General features: G+C 41.6%; 1 protein-coding gene across 1 annotated transcript in view; it reads right to left on the reverse strand.

Annotated features, from left to right (window-relative positions):
* The window catches only part of sdk1a (sidekick cell adhesion molecule 1a), a 752,575-nt gene that overhangs the window by 15,574 nt on the left and 715,252 nt on the right, over window positions 1-21,749 (reverse strand). Inside the window, exons 40-43 of the mRNA XM_059653924.1 lie at window positions 18,969-19,094; window positions 15,396-15,560; window positions 9,144-9,281; window positions 5,869-5,989 (exon numbers count right to left, since the gene is read on the reverse strand). Of these exons, the coding sequence (XP_059509907.1) occupies window positions 5,869-5,989; window positions 9,144-9,281; window positions 15,396-15,560; window positions 18,969-19,094 (550 nt within the window). The remainder of the gene's footprint in view (window positions 1-5,868; window positions 5,990-9,143; window positions 9,282-15,395; window positions 15,561-18,968; window positions 19,095-21,749) is intronic.

The following is a 21,749-nucleotide window of genomic DNA, read 5'->3' on the forward strand; positions in this document are numbered from 1 at the left end:
CCTCGTCCACCCCTGCATCCCAAAACCAGCCCAGTTCTTCCCCTCCCCCCACTGCATCACAAAACCAGCCCAGCTCGTCCCAAACCCCCACCGCATCCCAAAACCAGCCCAGCCTGTCTCTGCTTCCCTAACCTGTTCTTCCTCTCATCCATCCCTTCCTCCTACCTCAAGCCGCACCTCCATTTCCTACCTACCACCTCATCCCGCCTCCTTGACCTGTCCGTCATCCCTGGACTGACCTTTCCCCTCCCTACCTCCTCACCTATACTCTCCTCTCTACCTATCTTCTTTTATCTCCATCTCTGGTCCGCCTCCCCGTCTCTCCCTATTTATTCCAGTTCCCTCTCCCCATCCCCCTCTCTGATGAAGGGTCCAGGCCCAAAACGTCAGCTTTTGTGCTCCTGAGATGCTGCTTGGCCTGCTGTGTTCATCCAGCTCCACACTTTGTTATCTTGGATTCTCCAGCATCTGCAGTTCCCATTATCACTGATACAATATGTCCAGGCAAGTTATTTGGGTAGAACTGAGAAATGAAAAAAGGAATGATTGCCTTATTGGGATTGTACTTATAGGCCCCAAAGTATTAGCAGGAAATTGAGAAACAAACTTGTAAGGAGATCTCAGTTATCAGTAAGAATAACAAGGTGGTTATGTTAGGAGATTTTACTTTTCCAAACATAGACTGGGACTGCCTTGGTGTTAAGGGCTTGGATGGAGAGGAATTTGTTAAGTGTGTAAAAGAAAAATTTCTGATTCTGTATGTGGATGTACCTATTACAGAAGGTGATAAACTTGGCCGACTCTTAGGAAATAAGGAGGGCAAATGACTGAGGTGTCAGTTGGGGAGGACTTCGGGTCCAGTGACCATAATACCGTTAGTTTAAAATAGTGATGGAAAAGGACAGACCGGATCTAAAAGTTAAAGTTCTAAATTGGAGGAAGACCAATTTTGATGGTTATTAGGCAAAAACTTTCAAAGGTTGATTGGGGATGGATGTTTGCGGGTAAAGGGACATCTGGAAAAAGGCAAGCCTTCAAATATGTGACAGTGAGAATCCAGAGACAGTATGTTCCTGTTAGGATGAAGGGCAAAACTGGTAGGTGTAGGGAATGGATGATTAGAGAAATTGAAGTTTTGGTCAAGAAAAAGACAGAAGCATTGGTCAGGTATAAACAGCAGGGATTGAGTGAATTCCTGGAAGAGTATTAAAGGCAGTAGAAGTATACTTAATAGAAGGAATCAGGAGGGAAAATAGGGATATAAGATAGCTTCGGTAAATAAGGTTAGGGAGAATCCAAAGGGATTCTATAAATACATAAAGGGCAAAGTAGTAACTAGGGAGAAAATAGGGCCCCTTTAAGATCAGCAAGGCCACTTGCATGTGGAACTGCAGGAGATGGGGGAGATACTAAACGAGTATTTTGCATCTGCGTTTACTATAGAGAAGAATATAGAAGAGGTTGAACATGGGGAAATAAATAGTGACATCTTGAAAAATGTCCACATAACAGAGGTGGTGGTGCTGGACGTCCTAAAATGCATGAAGTTGGATAAATCCCTGGTACCTGATCAGGTGTACTCTGTGGGAAGCTAGGGAAGTAATTGCTGGGTCCCTGGCTTAGATATTTACATCATTGATAACCATAGGTGAGGTGCTGACAGATTGGAGGTTGACTAACATGGTGCCACTATTTAAGAAAGGTGGCATGGAAAAGCCAAGGAACTATAGAATAGTGATCCTAACATCAGTGGTGGGCAAGTTGTTGGAGGGAATCCTGAGGGACAGGATTTACATCTATTTGGGAAGGCAAGGATTGATTAGGGCTAGTCAAAATGGTTTTGTGTGTGGGAAATCATGTCTCACTAACGATTGAGTTTTCGAAGAAGTAACGAAGAGGATTGATGAGGGCAGAGCAGTGGACATGATCTATATGGACTTCAGTAAGGTGTTCAACAAGATTCCCCATGGTAGACTGGTTAGCAAGGTGAGATCAAATGGAATACAGAGAGAACTAGCCACCTAGATATAGCATGGTCTCCAAGGTAGAAGACAGAAGGTGGTGGTGGAGGGTTGCTTCTCAGACTGGAGGCCTGTGACCAGTGACGTGCCACAAGGATCGGCCCACTGGTTTTGGTCACTATATAAATGATTTGGATGTCAACGTAGGAGGTATAGTGAGTAAGTTTGCAAATGACACCAAAATTGGAGGTGTAGTGAATAGCGAAGAAGGTTATTTCAGAGTATAGCAGTATCTTAGTCGGATAGGCCAATGGGCTGAGGAGTAGCAGAGAGAGTTTAATTAAGATAAATGTAAGGTGCTGCATTTTTAAAAGGCAAATCAGGGCAGGATTAAACATGTAATGGTAAGGTCCTGGGGAGTGTTGCTGAACAAAGAGACCTTGTATGGGAGTTGGGACGTCATGTTGCGGCTGCACAGGACATTGGTTAGGCCAGTTTTGGAATGCTGCATTCAAATCTGGTCTCTCTGCTATCGGAAGGATGTTGTGAAACTTGAAAATATTCAGAAAAAACTTAAATGAATGATGCCAGGGTTGGATAGTTTGAACTACAGGAAGCAGCTGTATAAGCTGGGGCTATTTTCCCTGGAGTGTTGGAGGCTGAGGAGTGACTTTTCAAAGATTCACAAAATCATGAGGGGCATGGATAGGGTAAAGAAATAAGGTCTTTTCCCAGACTGTGGGAGTCCAAAAGTCAAGGGCAAAAGCTTAAAGGTGAGAAGACTAAGACTTAAAACCTTTTCACATGGAGGGTGGCGCATGTACGGAATGAGCTACTAGACAAAGTGGTAGAGACTGGTACAATTGCAATGTTTAAAAGGCATCTGGATGCATATATGAATAGGAAGGGTTTACATGCATACGGGCCAAATGTTGGCAAATGGCACTAAATTAACTTAAGATATCTGGTGGGCATGGACATGTTGGATCAAAGGGTTTGTTTCCGTGCTGTATACATGGCTATGACTTTGTGACAACTGAATATGACGACACTCAGAGCTTAGGTCTGGTCCTTTGGTTGTAGAATTACATAGTTCAGTCTATTGCTACTTGCTTATGTTGTTTGGTGGACAAGTAGTCCTGTGCTGTAGCTTCTCCTTGCGCTGCTCCTGGCTTGTCTGTCTTCATTTTTCATTGAATTAGATGAGCGGGGGATATGCTTAACCACAAGGTTATGGATTGTGTCTGAGAATGATTTTCCTGCTGTTTATGACTTAACCAATTTGGTTAGTAATGGTGCTGCTGAGTCTCTCTTGGTGATTGACACTGAAGTCCCCCACCCAGAGTACACTCTGTGCCCTTGCTGCCCTCAGACCTTTTCTAAGTGGTGTTCAACATGGAGAAGACTTGATTCATCAGCTGAAGGCGGGGGGCATAAATTACAATCAACAGGAGTTTTCCTTGCCGAGGTTTGACCTGATGCCATGAGGCTTCATGGGGTCTGAGTCAATGGTGAGGACTCTACAAGGGCACCTCCCTCCTGACTGCACTGTGTCACCACCTGCTGTTGGGCAGGACATATGCGGGGTCAGTGATGATGATGTCTAGGACATGGTATGATACAAATTTGAGAGTATGAGTACATTAGACAGTCGTCTAATTAATCTGTGAGATGGCTCTTCCAACATTGGCACTATCCTCAGACATCAGTTGGAACGAGGGTCAAGTTTGCCACTGTTGTTTTCAGTGCCTAGGTCATTTGTCCAGTTAAATTCTTTTGAGACATTTTAGTGGTTTGATACAATTTGGTGGCTTGCTTGGCCATTTCAGAGGGCAGTTAAAAATCAACCACATTGATGTGAGTCACAGACCAGAACAGGTAAAGTACATTATTGAACCAGATGCGTTTTTATAACAATCAATCATTTGACTTTTAATTACAAACTTTTCTTTTCTTTCAATTCAAAATGCACCTTCTGCCATGGTGGGATTTGAACCAGGGTTGCCAAAACATCAGAGATAATGGGAACTGCAGATGCTGGAGATTCCAAGATAATAAAATGTGAGGCTGGATGAACACAGCAGGCCAAGCAGCATCTCAGGAGCACAAAAGCTGACGTTTCGGGCCTAGACCCTTCATCTGATGAAGGGTCTAGGCCCGAAACGTCAGCTTTTGTGCTCCTGAGATGCTGCTTGGCCTGCTGTGTTCATCCAGCCTCACATTTTATTATCTTGCCAAAACATCACCTGGTTCTCTGGATTACTTATCCAGTGACAATATCACCACACCATCGCTTCCCACCACTCTGACAAAATTCAAAAACAATGACATCGTCTAGGGCAAAGAGCCCATTTGCTTGGCAGCCCATGAAGCACCTTAAACATTCAGACCCTCCATCACTGGCAATACGGCTATGCGGTGCACTATCTGTAAGATACACTGCAGCAACTTGCCAAGTCTTCTTTAACAGCATCTCTCAAATATAAGACCTCAAACACCTAGTAGGACACTGGAAGCAAATGCATGGGAACATCACCTTCAAGTTAAATAGCATCTTCATGTGGAAGTATGTCACCATTTCTCACTGATGCTGAGTTGAAATCCTTGCACCTCCTTCCTAACAGCACTTCAGATGTACTGGCATCATGTGGACTGCAGCAAAAACGTAACTCACTACAATTTGTCAATCAATTAACGTTGGGCAATAATGCAGGTTTTGCAACATCTGTAAACCATTTTTTAAAAAAATGATCAGGCAGCAACAGGAGGAAAGATAACTTCATGCTTCAGGTGAGTGACCTTTAACCAGAACTGCTGCCTGACCTGATCAGTATTTCTAACATCTATTGTTTTTCTTTCATGGTTGCAGTTTCTTCACTATTTTGATTTGTTTAAAAGGTGTTTCAATGCTTTGGACAGTTTTTACCTGAAGTCAAATTAAATATTAGGACATTGAGTCCGAATGAAAATCCATTGACCTGAAACAACTGGGTGGAATTTAATGGAGTCACTTGGAGTGGGAATCATGGGACGCTATGACATATAATCAGGCAAGAGTAAAAATCTTGGCTTCCTGATGGTAGGTTGGGTTTAAGGGATCAATGTGGTGTCATTTTGCGAGTCATGGTGTCCAGTGGCTGAATCTTCTTTCCTTACGTTTGCATGCCATGATGACTCATTAAATCACAACTTTGCATCTTCATCACGTTAACAGTAAACCAGAAACTCTCACTATCTGATATTTGGCTGGCTGAACCTGACATTCTAATCCTAAGTAAGTGACTGTGTTTGTTGAAAATTGGGGAAAATGGTGAGGGGAACAGGGTAATGAGAGGGGTGAGTGATAAGCAGGGAGTCCAAAACGGTGATTGGAGTGAGTGAAGGGTTGGATCTCAAGAAATGAGAATTAGAATTATGAGGGCATGAATGATGGTGGTAAAAGATTGGCTAAAGGATGGATGGAAACCTTCCAAGTCTACAACTCTGGCTCCCCCAGCTGACTGGCTCTCTCCCAGGCTTATCTTGCAGACTCTTTCATAACTTACATACAGCTCCACTTGTTGATGGCTTTCGCGACTTCCAGGCTGCCCAGTCTAGTCACATGATCTATCACATGCTGTGTGGCCATCACCTACTCTTTAAAATTACCATGAAATTCTGCATGTGCCAGCTGCCAACACACAGCCAGAAATGGTGCACATTTCCCCTATCACTGTCGTGACCTATGCCTCATGGATTCAATTCCTTCCTACAGAGGTGTGGAAAGCCCTCCTCTGAGTATTTCTAACTTGTTCTGTTCTTATTCAGAGAACCCTGTCCTATATCTTCTGAAGTATGAAACTGTAGAAACTGCAATAAAAATGTTAAACACAACAAAACTCAGCTGTAATCTGGTGACAGTACTTACTTGCTGCCATTCTTCTTACAGAAATTACTCTTGGCAGTTAAGTGTCTGCTGTTCAGTTCCAGTGCAGTAAATCCCCCATTATCTAAGGTCAGAGTTTCTTCCACATTTGTACTATTTTTACCTAAAGCACAAAAGAGCCACAGTAAATAAAGAAAGAACACTCTGTTGCTAAATAACACAGAAAACTTGATATATGGTCCATTTATAATTAATGGAAAGAAAATCTATCCCTACTTCCTTTTGCAGTATAAGTTTAAATTTATGGTTTTGTCCAAAAACATATACTGTTGGAAATAAAACAGGTTCAAGCAAAAATGTAGAATTGATCAACAAGCTTGAGTGCTTTTAGTCGAAGGGATTAAGGAAGAGACATTGATGGAAGATTTGTGAAATAACAAGTTATTATGGGAATTGTTGATAGTGAATCAAATGAAATGTTATTGTATGACAAGGTCATTTTATACATTGTGCAATATATTTTCTGCAGTTAAAAGGAGCTGTTTATACGTTAACCACATTCAAAGCCACAAAGCCCAATTGTTCTAATTAACCACAATTTGAAGCCAATCAGAGTTTATTTGCTACAGAGACAGTAGGAACTGCCGATGCTGGAGAATCTGAGATAACAAGGTGTAGAGCTGGATGAACGCAGCAGGCCAAGCAGCATCAGAGGAGCAGGAAAGCTGACGTTTCGGGCCTAGACTCTTCTTCAGAAATGGGGGAGGGGAAGGGGGTTCTGAAATAAACAGGGAGAGAGGGAGAGGGGGAGGCAGAAAGAAGATGGATCAAGGAGAAGATAGGTGGAGAGGAGACAGACGGATTAAAGAGCGGGTGTTGGAGCCAGTAAAGGTGAGTGTAGATGGGGAATTAGGGAGGGGATACAGCAGTCCAGGGAGGACTGACAGGTCAAGGGGGTGGGATGAGGCTAGTAGATAGGAGATGAGGGTGGGGCTTGAGGTGGGAGGAGTGGATAGGTGGGAGGAAGGACAGGTTAGGGAGGTGGGGACGAGCTAGGCTGGTTTTGGGATGCAGTCAGGGAGATTTTGAAGTTTGTGAAGTCCACATTGATAGAGTTCCCAAGCTAAATATGAGATGCTGGTCCTGCAACCTTTGGTTGGCTTCGTTGTGGCATTGCAGGAGGCCCAGGATGGACATGGCGTCCAAGGAGTGGGAGGGGGAGTTGAAATGGTTCGTGACTGGGAGGTGTAGTTGTTTGTCACGAATCGAGTGTAAGTGTTCCGCAAGTGGTCCCCAAGCCTCTGGTTGGTTTCCCCGATATAGAGGAGGCCACATTGGGGACAGCGGATACAGTCTACCACATGAGCAGACGTGCATGTGAACATCTGTTTGATGTGGAAAGTCTTCTTGGGGCCTGGGATGGGGGTGAGGTGTAGGGGCAGGCGTGGCACTTCTTGCGGTTGCAGGGAAAAGTACCCCGGGTGGTGGGTCTGGTGGGGACTGTAGACTCCAGGCAGTCCTTCCCATCTCCTGACTACTGCATGAAAAAAATGTCTTCTCTTCGAGGTACCTTCTTTTTTCGTTAATCACCCAAAGTCAAAGTCCTTGGTTTTCTTTCTGCCAAAGGAAAGTTTCTCCCCACCTTCTCACTCTAGACCCCTCATGATTTTGAAAGCCTCCTTCAAGTTTTCCCTCAATCTTCTACACATTGAATCTTACAGTACAGAAGGAGGCTATTCAACCCATTGTGTCTGTACTGGCTCAAAAAAGCTATCCAGCTAGTCCCATTCTCCAGCTTTATTTTCATGGCCTCTAAATCCATCACGTCCCAATACAGATCCAGCTGTCTTCTGAAACCTATATGGAATCTGCCTCCAACATGCTCCCAGGCAGTGCATTCAAAATCCTAATAACTCTCCAAGTAAAAAGTTTCGCCTCATCTCATTCTTAGGTGTCTTGCTGACAATCTTGAAATTGTGAAGCCTAGACACTGACATACCAAGTAGCAGAGACATAATATCCTTCTTTACTCTGTCAAAATTGTTCAGAATTTTGAAAACATCAACAACGTCATCTCTTAGTCTTCTCTGCTCCAAAGTGAATAAGCCCAATTTCTCTAATCTTCCCTTGTATCTAAAATGCCTCATTCCTGGTATCATTTTCTAGTAAACAAAACAGTAATCTCTGAGAGCAGTCACAGATTTTTAGATCTATCCAAAATTAAAATCCCTCATTACTAGAAACATTCGCATAAAGAATTCCTACATCCTTTTTAAAGTTTTTCGATTTTTCTTGAAGAATGGTGACCAAAATTGGACACAATGCTCCAGTTGAGGCTAGACTAGTATTTAATAAAGATTCACCATAACTTCATTGCTTTTGTACTCCATACCCCAATTTATAAATCCCTGAATCCTGTATGTCTTATTAATACCTTTCTCAACCTGCCTTGATACCTTCAACTATTTTTGCCTATACTAAAGAATCCTCTGCCCTGCATCCCCTTTACACTTACACCCTTCCTTTTGTATTCCCTCTCCCTGCTCCTGCTACTAAAATGTATTGATTCATGCTTCTTTACATTAAATCTAATCCATCATATGCTTGTTCATTCGTCCTTTCTATGTCTTTCTATGTCCTCCTGAATTTTATTACTTCCCTCTTTGTAGTTCACAATAATTGCAAGTTTTGCGCCATCACTGGAAAAGGAGGGGGTGCTGGAGGACTGAAAAATGGCAAGAGTGCAAGGGTGTCTACAGTAACAATAGAAGGAGTTACTGTACTTTCAGATAATGCCTCTTAGGTACAGTCAATGCGAGAAATATCAAAGAGCTAAGGATGGAGTTTGAACTCTGCACACTGGAAAGGAGATATATTAATTCCATTAGCATAGGAGTGTAAGGGCAAAGTGACAGTGGAGGACAGAATGATCAACTGCTGACATCCCTGAGAAGTCACACACTATTGTTTGTATCAATCACATCTATGACTTCTATGTAGCATGTCCTTGATGCAGTGAATGGGATGGAAACAAAACTCAATGGATTCAAATGGGCGATTGCAGAGTTGGGTTACAATGTTACTTTGAGAACTTTAAAATAAGTAGAGATTAGGAAATGATGTTGATCTATCAAGTTGAGAGTGATTAATGTCTACCAAACTATGATATTGTAAGCAGATACTAAGATTGTTGAGTTACGCATTACCTTTGCATTCACTTGAATAACAAAGAGTTATGAGACACTTCTGAATTTGTAAATTTTAAAGCAACATTGATTGTTCAAAGTTTCAATTCTACATGCTGGAGAATATCTCACCAGTATTGTTCTTGTACTTTTTCCTCTGTCCATGTAGGATCAGCCCAAACACCATGAGCAGAATGAGAATAAGGCTGCAGAGAGCCATCACTACCAGGAACCACCACTCTTCATAAAATGGAAGTTTTCCCAGCTGAGCTGTAGGAAAACACAGAGCAAAAGCAGTGACATAAGCAACTGCTATCTAACGTGAAAGATCTCCACTATTTAATTTCCTTCACACTCAATTTCTTTACAGCAAACAGTTGGACGGACTGCCTACAATGTGTACATGTTAAACAACTGCAAATTCCCAACATGGCTTAGATACTGCAGGCACTGAAGTTTGTATACTGCCCCAACTTGGGTTTAGGAACAGGAGGAGGCTACTTAGACCAAGTGTATTCTGCCAGTTAATGAAACTTCACATTTGTCCATATGAAATCTAATTACCATGGCTTTATTTAATCTAATAATATTTGTAATTTTATCCTTCTGTCCATGTTGCTTACCAGTTTCCCATCTTCATGTTTCAGGAAAATTTGGATACATGGCTCTCTACCAAACCATCTAAGTTATTAATAATAAATACACAAATATTGTACTTTCTTGGCATTTCATACAGTTCCCTTTGAGACACCACTAACTGTATCTTGCTAAAGATCTGCCCCTTATTCCTAATCACTGTCTCCTAAAATTAACAGTATTTTCTAAACAGGTCAGTTGTTCACCTTCAAATTCAAAAACTTTAACTGTAGCAAACATTTAGATAAGAAACACTTTATTGAATGCCTTCTGGATACCCATATAAGTAACATGCCTCTTCACTATATTGGTCACCTCTTCAAAGAATTTGACTGGGTTCATAAGTTGACCTACACTTTACAAATGCAGGAGAAAGCAAGAACTGCAGATGCTGCAGTCAGTGTCAATACAGTGTGGAGCTGGAGGAACACAGCAGGTCAGACAGCATCAGAGTAGCAGCAAAGTCAACATTGTGGGTTTATACCCTTCATCATGAAGATGGGCAGGTTCCCACAGCTCCACATTGTATTGACTTTACAAATGCATACTGGCTTTTTCTTGTCAGTTAAAAATTGTAAAGGGATTTAGTTGCTTGTTCCTTAATTATATGCTCGCAATTTCCTGATATCAGATATGAGGTCAATTGGTCTATTGGTTTCCCTTTCTAATTTTCTGAAACGGTGGAAAGGTATCTGAAGGGAATATTCCTGAGTTGAGGAATAGCTAGGGTACTGCAGTACTCTGTTACAATCTCTTTAAGACAATGGGATGGAAGCTTTCTGGGCCTGGGGGTTTGCTGTCTTTTAATGGCATTTTTTCTCAATTTATTTTTGTTATTTTTATTCCTATAATTTAAATAACATCTATCCCTGCCTCAACATTAGCTGCCCTTGCAATGTAGAATGTGACATCCTTTTCATCTATTACCACACTCTAATTATTCAATATGATCACTGTACGGTAATTTTCATTTAAAATATCATGACCTGCTCTTGCAGGGCCATGTTGCTTTATCAGCCTTTTTTCCTAATGTAATTTTTAGCGTTAGTTTTAATATTCCTTGCAAATTTCTTATCACATTTCATTTTTGTAGATTTTACTGTTTATTTTGTCAGCTTCCATTCTTTGTTGTAGCTCACGCAATCGGCAGCATCTTTTTTCTGCATCTTAGCATGCTCTTCCTTTTAATCTTTGATTGCCCTGTACCTTTTCTTATTGTCTATGGCTGTCTTTTGATTGGCAAATAGAATGCTTAACCCTTAGGAATATAAACTGGTCCTGGATCATATTAAATTATTTTCTGGATACTTTCCATTGGTCTCCTGTTGATTTACCTGTACAACTTCATCCCATTCCCTGAAAACTACCACTGCACCTCAAAGGCTTGTCAAGATGAACTTTTATGATTGTTTTTAGATAAACCATCATGCACTATTCGACTGTTAACCAAATCAGGCCCATAACTTGTAATTAAATCTAATATGGCCTGCCCCCTTGTGGTTCTACAAGTAGAGATCAGCAACTATTTTCAGAAAAAAACTTCCAAATCCCAGTTATTAACAAACATAATGAAGCTACAAAGTGCCACTATTGAAAACAAGGAAACTGATTGTGAGCTTGAAAGTCTGTGTCCTTTTATATTGTTTAACAAATTTCAGGCCCCCTAGAGGTTTTAGTTTTCAATTTCAGTATCTGTCCTCCTTTGAAACCAAACAGTTCCATTTCCTTGATAACAAGGCGTAGAGCTGGATGAACACAGCAGGCCAAGCAGCATCAGAAGAGCAGGAAAGCTGACACTTTGGGCCTAGGCAGTTCCTTCTACCTCTGAACAGCATCTGCAGTTCCATCTATCTCTGATCAGATTCTCCAGCATCTGCAGTTCCTTCTATGTTTGCTGTCCTGCTCCTCTGATGCTGCTTGGCCTGCTGTACTCATCCAGCTCTACGCCTTGTTATCACAGATTCTCCAGCATCTGCAACTCCTTCTATCTTGGTTCCATTTCTGTTCTCATGCTCCCTTTTTGGTTAGGCCGAAAACACAAGCTCTGAGTTCAGTATATTGCTGCAATAATCTATTCTGAACAAATTCAAGAAATTCAAACCCATTCTTTACGCCTGGTCCTGCCCCACAGAATGCATCTCTTCCAAACTTGACTCGATGTTTTCTCCCCTTCTCCAGTCCCTTCCCATTTACATCCATGATTCGTCTGATGCTTTATGTCAGTTTCAGAACTTCCAATTCATGGACTCCAGCCATCTCCCCTTCACCATGAACATGACATTCCTTTATATGACCATCCCCTGTCAGCATGGTCTCAGGGCTCTCTGCTTCTACCTGGATAAAAAGGCTTGAACTGTCCCGATCCACCATCATCCTTATCGGCCTGGTTGAGCTTGTCCTCGTTCTGGACAACTTCTCCTTAAATTCCTCTCACTTTCTTATAATCAAAGGGAGAGCCATGTGTCCATCTCTTTGCGGGGTACACAGAAGATTCCTTATTCCAGTCCTACTTGGGACCTACCCATAACTCCTTTTCCAGCACACTAATGACAGCATTGGTGCTGCTTCCCTCTCTCGTCCAGAATTGGAAATGTTTACCAACTTTGCTTCCAACTACCATCCCGCTCTGACCTTCTCCTGGTCCATATCTGACTCCTCCTTTTCCTTCCTTGACAGCGGTTTCCATTTCTGGGTGTAAAAAGCCCACCATTATTCATTGCGAGTCCACCAATTCCCACAGTTGCCTGACTATATGTCATCACAATCTGCGTCCAGGAATGATTCCATTCTATTCTCCCAGCTTCTCCATCTCTGCCATACCTGATCTGATAATGCCAATTTTGACAATTGGCCTTTGAGATGTCTACCTTCTTCCTCAACTGAGGATTCCCCATAACCGTGGTCAACAGGGTCCTCAGCCGTGTATGACCCATGTCCTGTACTTTGGCCCTCACTTCTTCTCTTCCCTCCCACAACAGCAATAGGGGCCCCTGGTCTTCACTTACCATTCCACCAACATCCACATCCAAAGGATCATTAGCTGCCATTTCCACCACCAGACACCATATTTCCTTCCACTCCCTTGTCAGCCTTCCACAGGGACTGTTGCCTCTCGACATCCTGGCCCACTCCTCTCCATTCCCAGTGCCTACCCACAGCCCCATAGCACCTATCCCTACAGGCACGGTGGTTCCTTGGTTAGTACTGCTGCTTCACATCGCCGGGGGCCTGGGTTCGATTCCACTCTTCAGCAACTGTCCGTGTGGAGTTTTCACATTCTCCCAGTGTCTGTGCGGGCTTACTCCAGATGCTCCAGTTTCCTCCCACAGTCCAAAGATGTGCAGGCTAGATGGATTGGCCATGCTAAATTGCCCATAGTGTTCAGGGATGTGGAGATGAGATGTGCTAGCCATGGGGAATGCAGGGTTACAGGGAAAGGGTAGGAGGATGGGTCTGGGTGGAATGCCTTTCGGAGGGTCAGTGTAGAGTTGTTAGGCTGAAGGGCCTGTTTCACAAGCTAGGGAAACTATGAACCACAGAAGGTGTATCACCTGTCCATTTATTTCTTCCCCTTTACCTGCACTTCACTCAATCTAGTCTTTTGTATTTGCTGCTCATAACATGGTCTCCTCTACATTGGCGAAACAAAGTGCAGACCACTTTACAGAACACCAACGTTTTGTCTGCAAAAATGACTCTGAGCTTCTTGTTGCCTGCCACTTCAACACACCACCATGTTCCCTGGCCAACATCTCTGTCTCAGATTTGTGCAATGCTCCAGCAAAGCTCAGCACAAACTGGAAGAGCACTATCTTGTTCTCTGTTTCAGGACTCTGTCATCTTCAGGACTTAATATCGAATTCAATTACTTTAGGGCCTGAGCATCTTCTCCTGTGTCCTTACCCCTACCCCTCTTGTCATCACACGCACTGCTACCACACATAACCCATTGTCAGACACTAATGGTCCCCATTAGCAGTTATTCATTCTCCTAGGCTTACATTCCTTCATCTGCCAAAATGTTTCTCTCGCTCTCTGAGCTCCATCTCGACCTATCGTTTAACCCTACCACCACCCCATCTTCAGCATGTACACCAACCTCTTCTTGGAGTCAGTTCTGAAGAAGGGTCACTGGACCTGAAACATGCCTCTCCACAGTTGCTGCCAGACCAGCTTGAGTTTTTCTTGCAATTTCTGTTTGTGTTTCTGATTCCCAGCATCTGTAGTTCTTTTTTGTCAGAAAATTCATAAACTGACTTGAGCTCCTCTGCTGATTCCAACTTATATGAAAATTAAAATCCCCCACTGGAAGCACTCTGTCTTTGTTACAGGCTTGTTTATTCTCTGCATCTGTATATTCCGCTACTTTATGGGGGCTATATACACAAGTCCAATTTACCACATCGCCATCAAATGCATACCTTTCATTGCATACTCTCTTATCATTGAAATAATTACATGTTTAAATACTAAGCCTTCTTTCTCCATTTTTACTAGGTTCCATTATCTTTCTGGAAATCTCATGATTTGGTATATTCAGTTACCAGTCCTGACTGTATTGAGGCAATGTCTCTGTAATAACTGCCATATCATACACTTTAGGTTTTCTTGTCATCCTTATAATCTATGCATTTTTATGAAGATCATTTGTTTGGGCCATCCATCTTATGTTGTCATCCTGTTATAATGTCTTTTCTCCCCCACATATTTCTTATTTCTCTTTTAGTTTTCCTTTTTGTATAGTACCATACTTGAAGACCAGTTTTAGGGCCTTGCTTCAGATACAGTCTAGAAATGATCCTTCCTATGTTGCTGGCTCCAACATAGATCACATGACTGGATTCTTTTGCTAGATCTCTCCAATATCCCTCACCCTGACAGGCAACAAACAATAAAGTATTCTTGATCCTGCTTGTAAATGCATGCTATCTGCCTTTCTAATTATTGAATTCATTGCAACTATCACATTACAGTTCCTTTTCTTAACCCAGGTTCCTGCTTTGAGGTGCCTTGGCTAGAATTCTATATATCCTTCTGAATATCTATATTCCTATCCACTGGTAGCAAGTGCATTGTACCTACTGGATAGCACCAGTTTCTGCACTACATGCTTCTCTATCTGGACTGGTTGCTCTTATATGTACAATACCTATCAGATCAGCCACATTCATATTCAGTATCTTTTCACAAGGTGTGATTGAGATCTCAAGCAAACTAACCATGTGCTGCTTCCTCTTCACATTTACTTCATCCACATGGTGGTGATTTAACCTGAGGGCCACCAATATGGAGAAGGGAGAGCAGTTGAGAAGGAGAGTCTGTCATAGTAATCTCAGCCAGTGTGGGGATTGAATCCACGTTGTTGGCATCACACTGCTTTGCAAACCAACCACCCAGCCAACTGATCTAAACCAACCTCAACCAAGACATATACACAGGCACACATGCACATTGTTAATATTCATAACATAATTTAAAAAGTAAAATATAGGATGGGAAGACCTATAAATCAAATCAATGATGAATAGCTCCTATTTTATCATCCTGACACTGAAGCTGTACGCCATTAATATCTGTTACTGTGATGAAGAAAAGACCGCTTGCTCATAGTCAAGATTCTGACGATGCTCTGTAGCTTGTAAATAGGAAGTTAGAAACAGCATCCAGGAGAATTCACTCTCCATCAACTCATTCCTCCACCATCAGAAAATGATTAGGCTAAGCAACAAGCAGCAAATAATTAATTACCTGATGTTATGGTGGATGGTGTGCTTGGTTCCCCATATCCAAATTGATTGACTGCGATAATGCGAAATTCATAGCTCACTCCTTGTTTTAGCAGATCCCTATTAACCACATAGGATGTTGCATCGCCAGGAATATCCTTCACAAATGTATCCCACAATCCTTCATCTAAAAAGGCAAATGAATCTTGTTAAAGCAAACAAACATTAAAAACATGATATCACAGAACACGAAAATCTTAAAGGGTTTTAGTTCAGTTTGATATCATTAATAATTATTTTTAACACATCTTATTCCCAATTTTAGTCTCATTTTGTGCAGTTTGACAAAGACATTAAGAGTTGAGCGGGTGCCTGGTCTCTGACAGTCCTTTCATTGTTAGAGTCCGGGTGGGGGCTGTTTCTGCCTGGACCAGGTGCAGACACCTGCCAGTGGTATGGTCACCAGATTCTGCTCCGAAGTGTGACCTGACAACAGTACCCACCAAGGTGACAGTCTGAAGTACTGGAGGGTGCAGGGGAAAGCCTTGTTGGTGCCTCCTCTGAGGTTTCACCGGCTTCCTGCTCAGATGTGGAGGCAGAGATGGCAGTCTCTGTTTCTGGCTTCTTAGCAGGTGCCAATCAATGCTCCTTCGCAGATACGTGGATGCACAGCCACTTGGAGCCTGTACATGTCGATCTATTTGTGGTTGCACTGACTTCCAGTTCCAGAAGTCACTGCTGCGCATGAACTCCAGAGGTCTGCGGAGAATTAGAGGAATGTAGGTGCCACTAGTGGCAGCATAAGACATTAGAGGGAATTAGTTGTTGACGATGGATAAAATGTTGCACAGATTGATAATGAATTAGCATTAACGGTAATGAGCAAACAGCACAGCACAATGAAGCATTCGAGGTGTTGTGGACCAGGCCACACCACTTCAAATTATATTACGAAGGTAGCCTAGACCCCAACTTTTTCACATTTTAATGGTAAATGTAAGGTGCTATGTTACAGATGCAACTTGATTGGTACACTGGGTAACAGCCTACATTTGTTTTCTTCTGTTCGGACCTCTGAGAGCAATGTGTGGATCGATTTCCAAAACCAGAAATCAGCGCTGGGGTCAGCGTTGGCCTGTACGGACCCTTGCAGCAGCTCAGAAGAATGTAGTTTGAGGCCCATTCCCACAAGCTATTTGCAGACCAATTCCAGAATTTTCATCTTGAGTTAAGTAAGCACCCTGATTCCCGCCAACCCTCAATGCATGTTCTCACATCCCATGTCTGCCACCCTTATACCCCCAACGCCACCAATATTTCCTGCAATGAGCTATTATATTAGATGTATGTAGAATGGAAGAAGATGAAAAAGCAATCAGTCGTGATGTATTAACTGGAGGGGTAGTGAGGTATCCCCAGTGTGGGAGTGTAAAGAGCAGAGGGCAGGAAAACTTAGTGGTTTGGGGGAATAAGGTGGGTGAGAAATGTTATGTTAAACTAGTATACTTAAAAATGCAAGATTTTGTCTGTGAGCTTTACACCAGTAGGGCTAGACTGAGTGATGGCCTTCTGAAGGCAAGGTAGCAGAGACAGGATGGTGTCACTTAACCCTGCAGAGCATAGAAGATCATTGACCTTCTTTCTCCACTGCTGGATTCCTCTCTTCATCCAGGGGACTGCATTGAACTATGTTGCAAGCTGTCTTTATGTCTGCTGGGTCTGATTGTGTGGCCTCCTTTTGCAGTCAGCTTGAAAAGGATAACCCTCCTCTCCACCACCATTTGCAATTCCCAAATTCCTCTTTACTGTAGCTTTCTATAGGTCTTCTCCATTTAAATAATATTCAGCTCCTCTATCTTTCCTGCCAATGTGTATAGCCTCATATTTTCCCACTTTGTATTCCAACTGCCAAGCTTGTATCTATCCACTTAAACTGTCTGCATCCCTCTGTAGACTCTTTGTGTCACCCCATACTTCTCTTTCCATGTATTTCTGTATCACTTCAAAACTTGTTGGTAGTGGTACTAGGGACAGACAATATAATTTATTGTCTGTATATACCCAGGATGCACAAGTGAATTTAAAATTAACTACATTAACTTTCCTCATCCAAGTCAATAACACAAACTGTAAGTAAGCGTCGCCCTGTACTGATCCCTGTAGGTAAGAGCTGCCATCCTGAAAATGCTCCCCTTACCTCAACTCTGTCTTTTATTAGTAAACCAATCCTCTTTCCCTGCTACTCCATTACCTCTAACACTATGGGCTCTTGACTGTGTGTCAAGTATCTTACTCAATAAAACACAAATTTAAAATGGGAATATCTTGTCCATAGTCTTGGATTAAAAGTTTCTGTAATATGCTGCAGATTCATTGGGAAGATTAAAACCATAGTCATCAGTTCCTGACACAAACTCATCATGTTTACTGTCATTTCATCCAACCTCCAAACATTTATCATTGATTTGTGTCTTTTTGCACCATCTGTTTATCTTTTAAATGATGCCACTAATAAACGCGTTGCATGTGTGATTGGTGAGAAGATGTCTCTGTGTATGTGTACGTTATTACATTTATTTTGGATGTTATAAGTGTGCTGAGTCAAAGTTTTTGTATACTATTCAACTCCAGTCTGAGCTCCCAACCTTATAGCCTCTGAATATTTCTTACCTCTGCTCTACCTCTGCAATTTTTGTTTGAAACCCTCATCTGCATTTTACTCACCTCCAGATATGACTATTCCAATATTTAAATAATTAGCTTTCCATCCTCCTTTCTCCATTAACTTAAGTTTATTCAAAACAGTTGCTGCCCACATCCTATCCTGCATCAGGTCCTAAGTGTCCACTACTGAATTCTTCACTGACCTACATTAGCTTCCAGTCCCTCATTGTCTTGAACTTAAAATTCCCAACTCTGAATCACATCCCCCCATATCTTTGCAATGTCATTTATCTCAACAATTTCGGAACTATCTCCCCAGTTCTGCCTCTTACATCTTCACCTCTCCAGTGCTAACTGTTTCTTTAGCTATCAAAAGTTTATGATCAGCAATTCCCTCCCTAAAACTATCTGCCACAACACCTCCGTCTCCTCCTTTAGCACTGACCTCCTCATCACCTCTACTTTGGGTTGGTATCCATTTTCCTAAAAAAATGCTTCTGTGAAATATTTTGGGACACCTTTCATAGATGTGCCATTTAAATGTTTTATTGACATATAGGATAAATATATTAAAGGAGATCTACTTTGACAAAGGTTTATCTTCTTGAATGCCCTACCTCTGAGGAAGAACAAAAGCTGAGAGGGCGCATTCAACATCTACCTGAAAGTTGTATCCTCAGGGTAGGGAATAGTGCTATGAATCAGTATTCATTTTTAACAGGAAAATTTGAAAAAAAGAAAGCAACATCTTTAAAGAAATTCTCTAACTGGGATGGTCTCCTGTAACATATTTAAATTGTTAAGGAAATCAGTTTAAAGGTTACTAAAATGGAGGTCAGTCTCTATCCATGGACGCTGTCTGACCTGCTGTGACCTCCAACATTTGTCGTTTTTGGTATTCTGAGATTCTGCTGAAGTCAGCTATGCTCACCTGAGGGTTGTGCTTCAATTACATAGCTTTGTATTGGCCCAGCTCCAAGCAAACCCTGTGTCCAATGAACAGTGAGTGTAGAGGCGGTTTCACTAATTGAGGGGTTCAGCGGGGGACCAGGGGAACCTGTGCAAAAAAATCAGGAAATTACTTAAGAAGTAAAGAATAAAAGCAACTCACATTGAAACACTGAGCGTTTGGAAATTATAATCTTCTACAAGTATTAAGCACTCAGTTACTGTGTTAGTTATCCATTTAAAATATTGAAACCAATTTAATACTTCAACAACACCAGTTTTTCAGCCTTGCATTAAGATGCAGACTCCCAACAAAGAAACTAATAACTCTCCATTAACATTAAGTAAAATTAAAGGTGCACTGAGGACTGTTGGATTGTTTCTTGGCAGTGTGGCCTTAAGAGTCATGTAGCGTGGAAACAGACCCTTTGACCCAATTTGTCTATACTGACCAGGTTTCCCAAACTAAGCTAGTCTGACTGGCCTGCATTTGGCTCGTATCCTTCTAAACCTTTCCTATTCTCATCTCATATTTATAATGTAATTGTATCTGCATCGACCACATCCTCTGGCAATTCAGTTCACACACCAACCCCTCTTTTTCCTCTCATGTTAAAATTATGCCCTCTTGTTTTGAACTCCTTGGTTGGTGAAAATTAACTTTTGCCATTTTTTGATGTTGAACTGGACAGAGGAAATTACAGAGAATAGACATCTGTGAACTTTGGTTAAATTGCAACAATGTTTTGATGCTACTTAAATAAGAGATTATAAACCAGCATTAACACGAATGTTATTGATATATAACAATTTCCAATTTATGAAGACTGCTGTTAATTAGACAGCCTTTTATTTGATTATTCATTTTAACATATTGGGCTCATACTTAAAAATCTGATATGCAGCAATTTTAATGAGCCTAACATCCCTTAAAAGGAGATTCTATTTCTGTGTACACCTAATGCAAGTGTGTTACAGCTTCTGATCTTGTCTCAGCAGATATAAGGAGTTTAAGTGCAGTTAGAAATGGCTAGTTATTGAAAGAATTCGAAATTGTCACAACAACATTTCCCATTTATCTTGGTACCAGATGTCGTGAAGGAAAAATGCTAGTCACAGCACAAACATCACTGATTACATTTCCCTGTGAATCCAAATTGAAGTCTCTTGTGTTAAATGTACAATTGGAAGTAGGATCACATGGGGGCTAAGCTAGAGGACTGTTTGTGATGTTACTGATCCACCATGCATTAGTGAATCTTACTAGATTCCCAGTTTCACATTCCACAAAATGAAATCGCATCCTTTAACACTGTTGGAAATACACATCTTAAAAGAAAACATGTTTTCTCTCTGTCTTCCTCAATCTCACTAATTAATTCTTCCCATGTAAGGACATGCCTTGGCTACGAGGCAACCTCCTCTGAAGGTTTTGTCTATATCATTCCACTTTTTACAACTGGAGTCAATAGTTAAGTGAGCAGAAGCCAACTGTTTTTTTTCTCTCCTTGTTTTGGTGAAACACCAAGTCTTTGCTTACTATCTGGCCTGACACTGTTTATCGGAGATTGTGTGGTAGATGCAACATAATCACAGGTGTGTTCTTTCGGCTTCCCTATGTAATTGGTTGATGAAATTCTACCACTCCTGCAAATAAAAAATGAAAATTAACATCTAGGTAGAACATAAGCTCTATTTCTTTCGAGTAATTTTTTGAGTTGGGTATAGAAACAGAATTTAAAGATGAGATAAATGGATTATAAGGAATGTTTTTCTGGTTCTCAGTTTTTGTCAGTTCACACAGAAATGATTACTGCAATTTCAAATTCTGATGGAATCTTTAAGGCCTCATTTCACAACGATTAGCTTAAAAGTACCACACCTGACGCAAAGTCCACTTTGGTGGAACGGCCATGCTCACATTGCTAACGCATACATAAGAGCCTTTGAGGTAAGCCTGATAGCACAACTGCAGAGGGGCACTCCCAATATATGCAGGTAGTAATGCATGTGACATCAATGACAGAAAAAATAACTGCAGATGACAGTAAAATTGTTGGGAAAGTAAATTGCGAAGAAGAAATAAATAGATATGGATAGGTTAGGTGAATGGGCCAAAGTCTGGAGTCTAACTTGAGGTTACCCATTTGGGTGGGAAGAATTAAAATGTAAGTTATTATCTAAATAGAGAGAAATTTCAAAATGTTTTGGCGCAGAAGGATCTTGGAGTTCTCGTGCATGAATCGCATAAGGCTGGTAAGCATGTCACAGAATCAGAGTCAAACAACATGGAGACAGGCCCTTCAGCCCAAAATGTCCATGCACACTAACCCCACATCTCTGCACTTTGCCCATATCCTCCTAAACCTTTCCTATCCATGTATTTATCCAAATGCCTTTTAAATGTTGTTAATGTACCCAGCACAACCACTTCTGCTGGCAACTCATTCCATATGTATACCACCCTCAGGTTCCCATGTATTCTTTTCCCTCTTACCTTAAACTGGTGCCAATTGGTCCTCAATTCCCCAACCCTGGGAAAAAAGAATGAGTTCATTCACCCGATCCATGCCTCTCATGATCATATACACTTTGATAAGATCCCCTGCCTCAGCCTCCTGTGTTCTAAAGAAAAAAGTCCTAGCTTGTCCAACCTGTTCTTATAACTCAGTCCCTTGAGATCTGGCAACATCCTTTTAAATCTCCTCTGCACTCTTTCCAGTTTAATACCATCTTTTCTATAGCAAGGTGACCAAAACTGAAC

The sequence above is a fragment of the Stegostoma tigrinum genome, chromosome 23 (genome assembly GCF_030684315.1).
Source record: "Stegostoma tigrinum isolate sSteTig4 chromosome 23, sSteTig4.hap1, whole genome shotgun sequence".
Taxonomy (NCBI): Eukaryota; Metazoa; Chordata; class Chondrichthyes; order Orectolobiformes; family Stegostomatidae; genus Stegostoma; species Stegostoma tigrinum.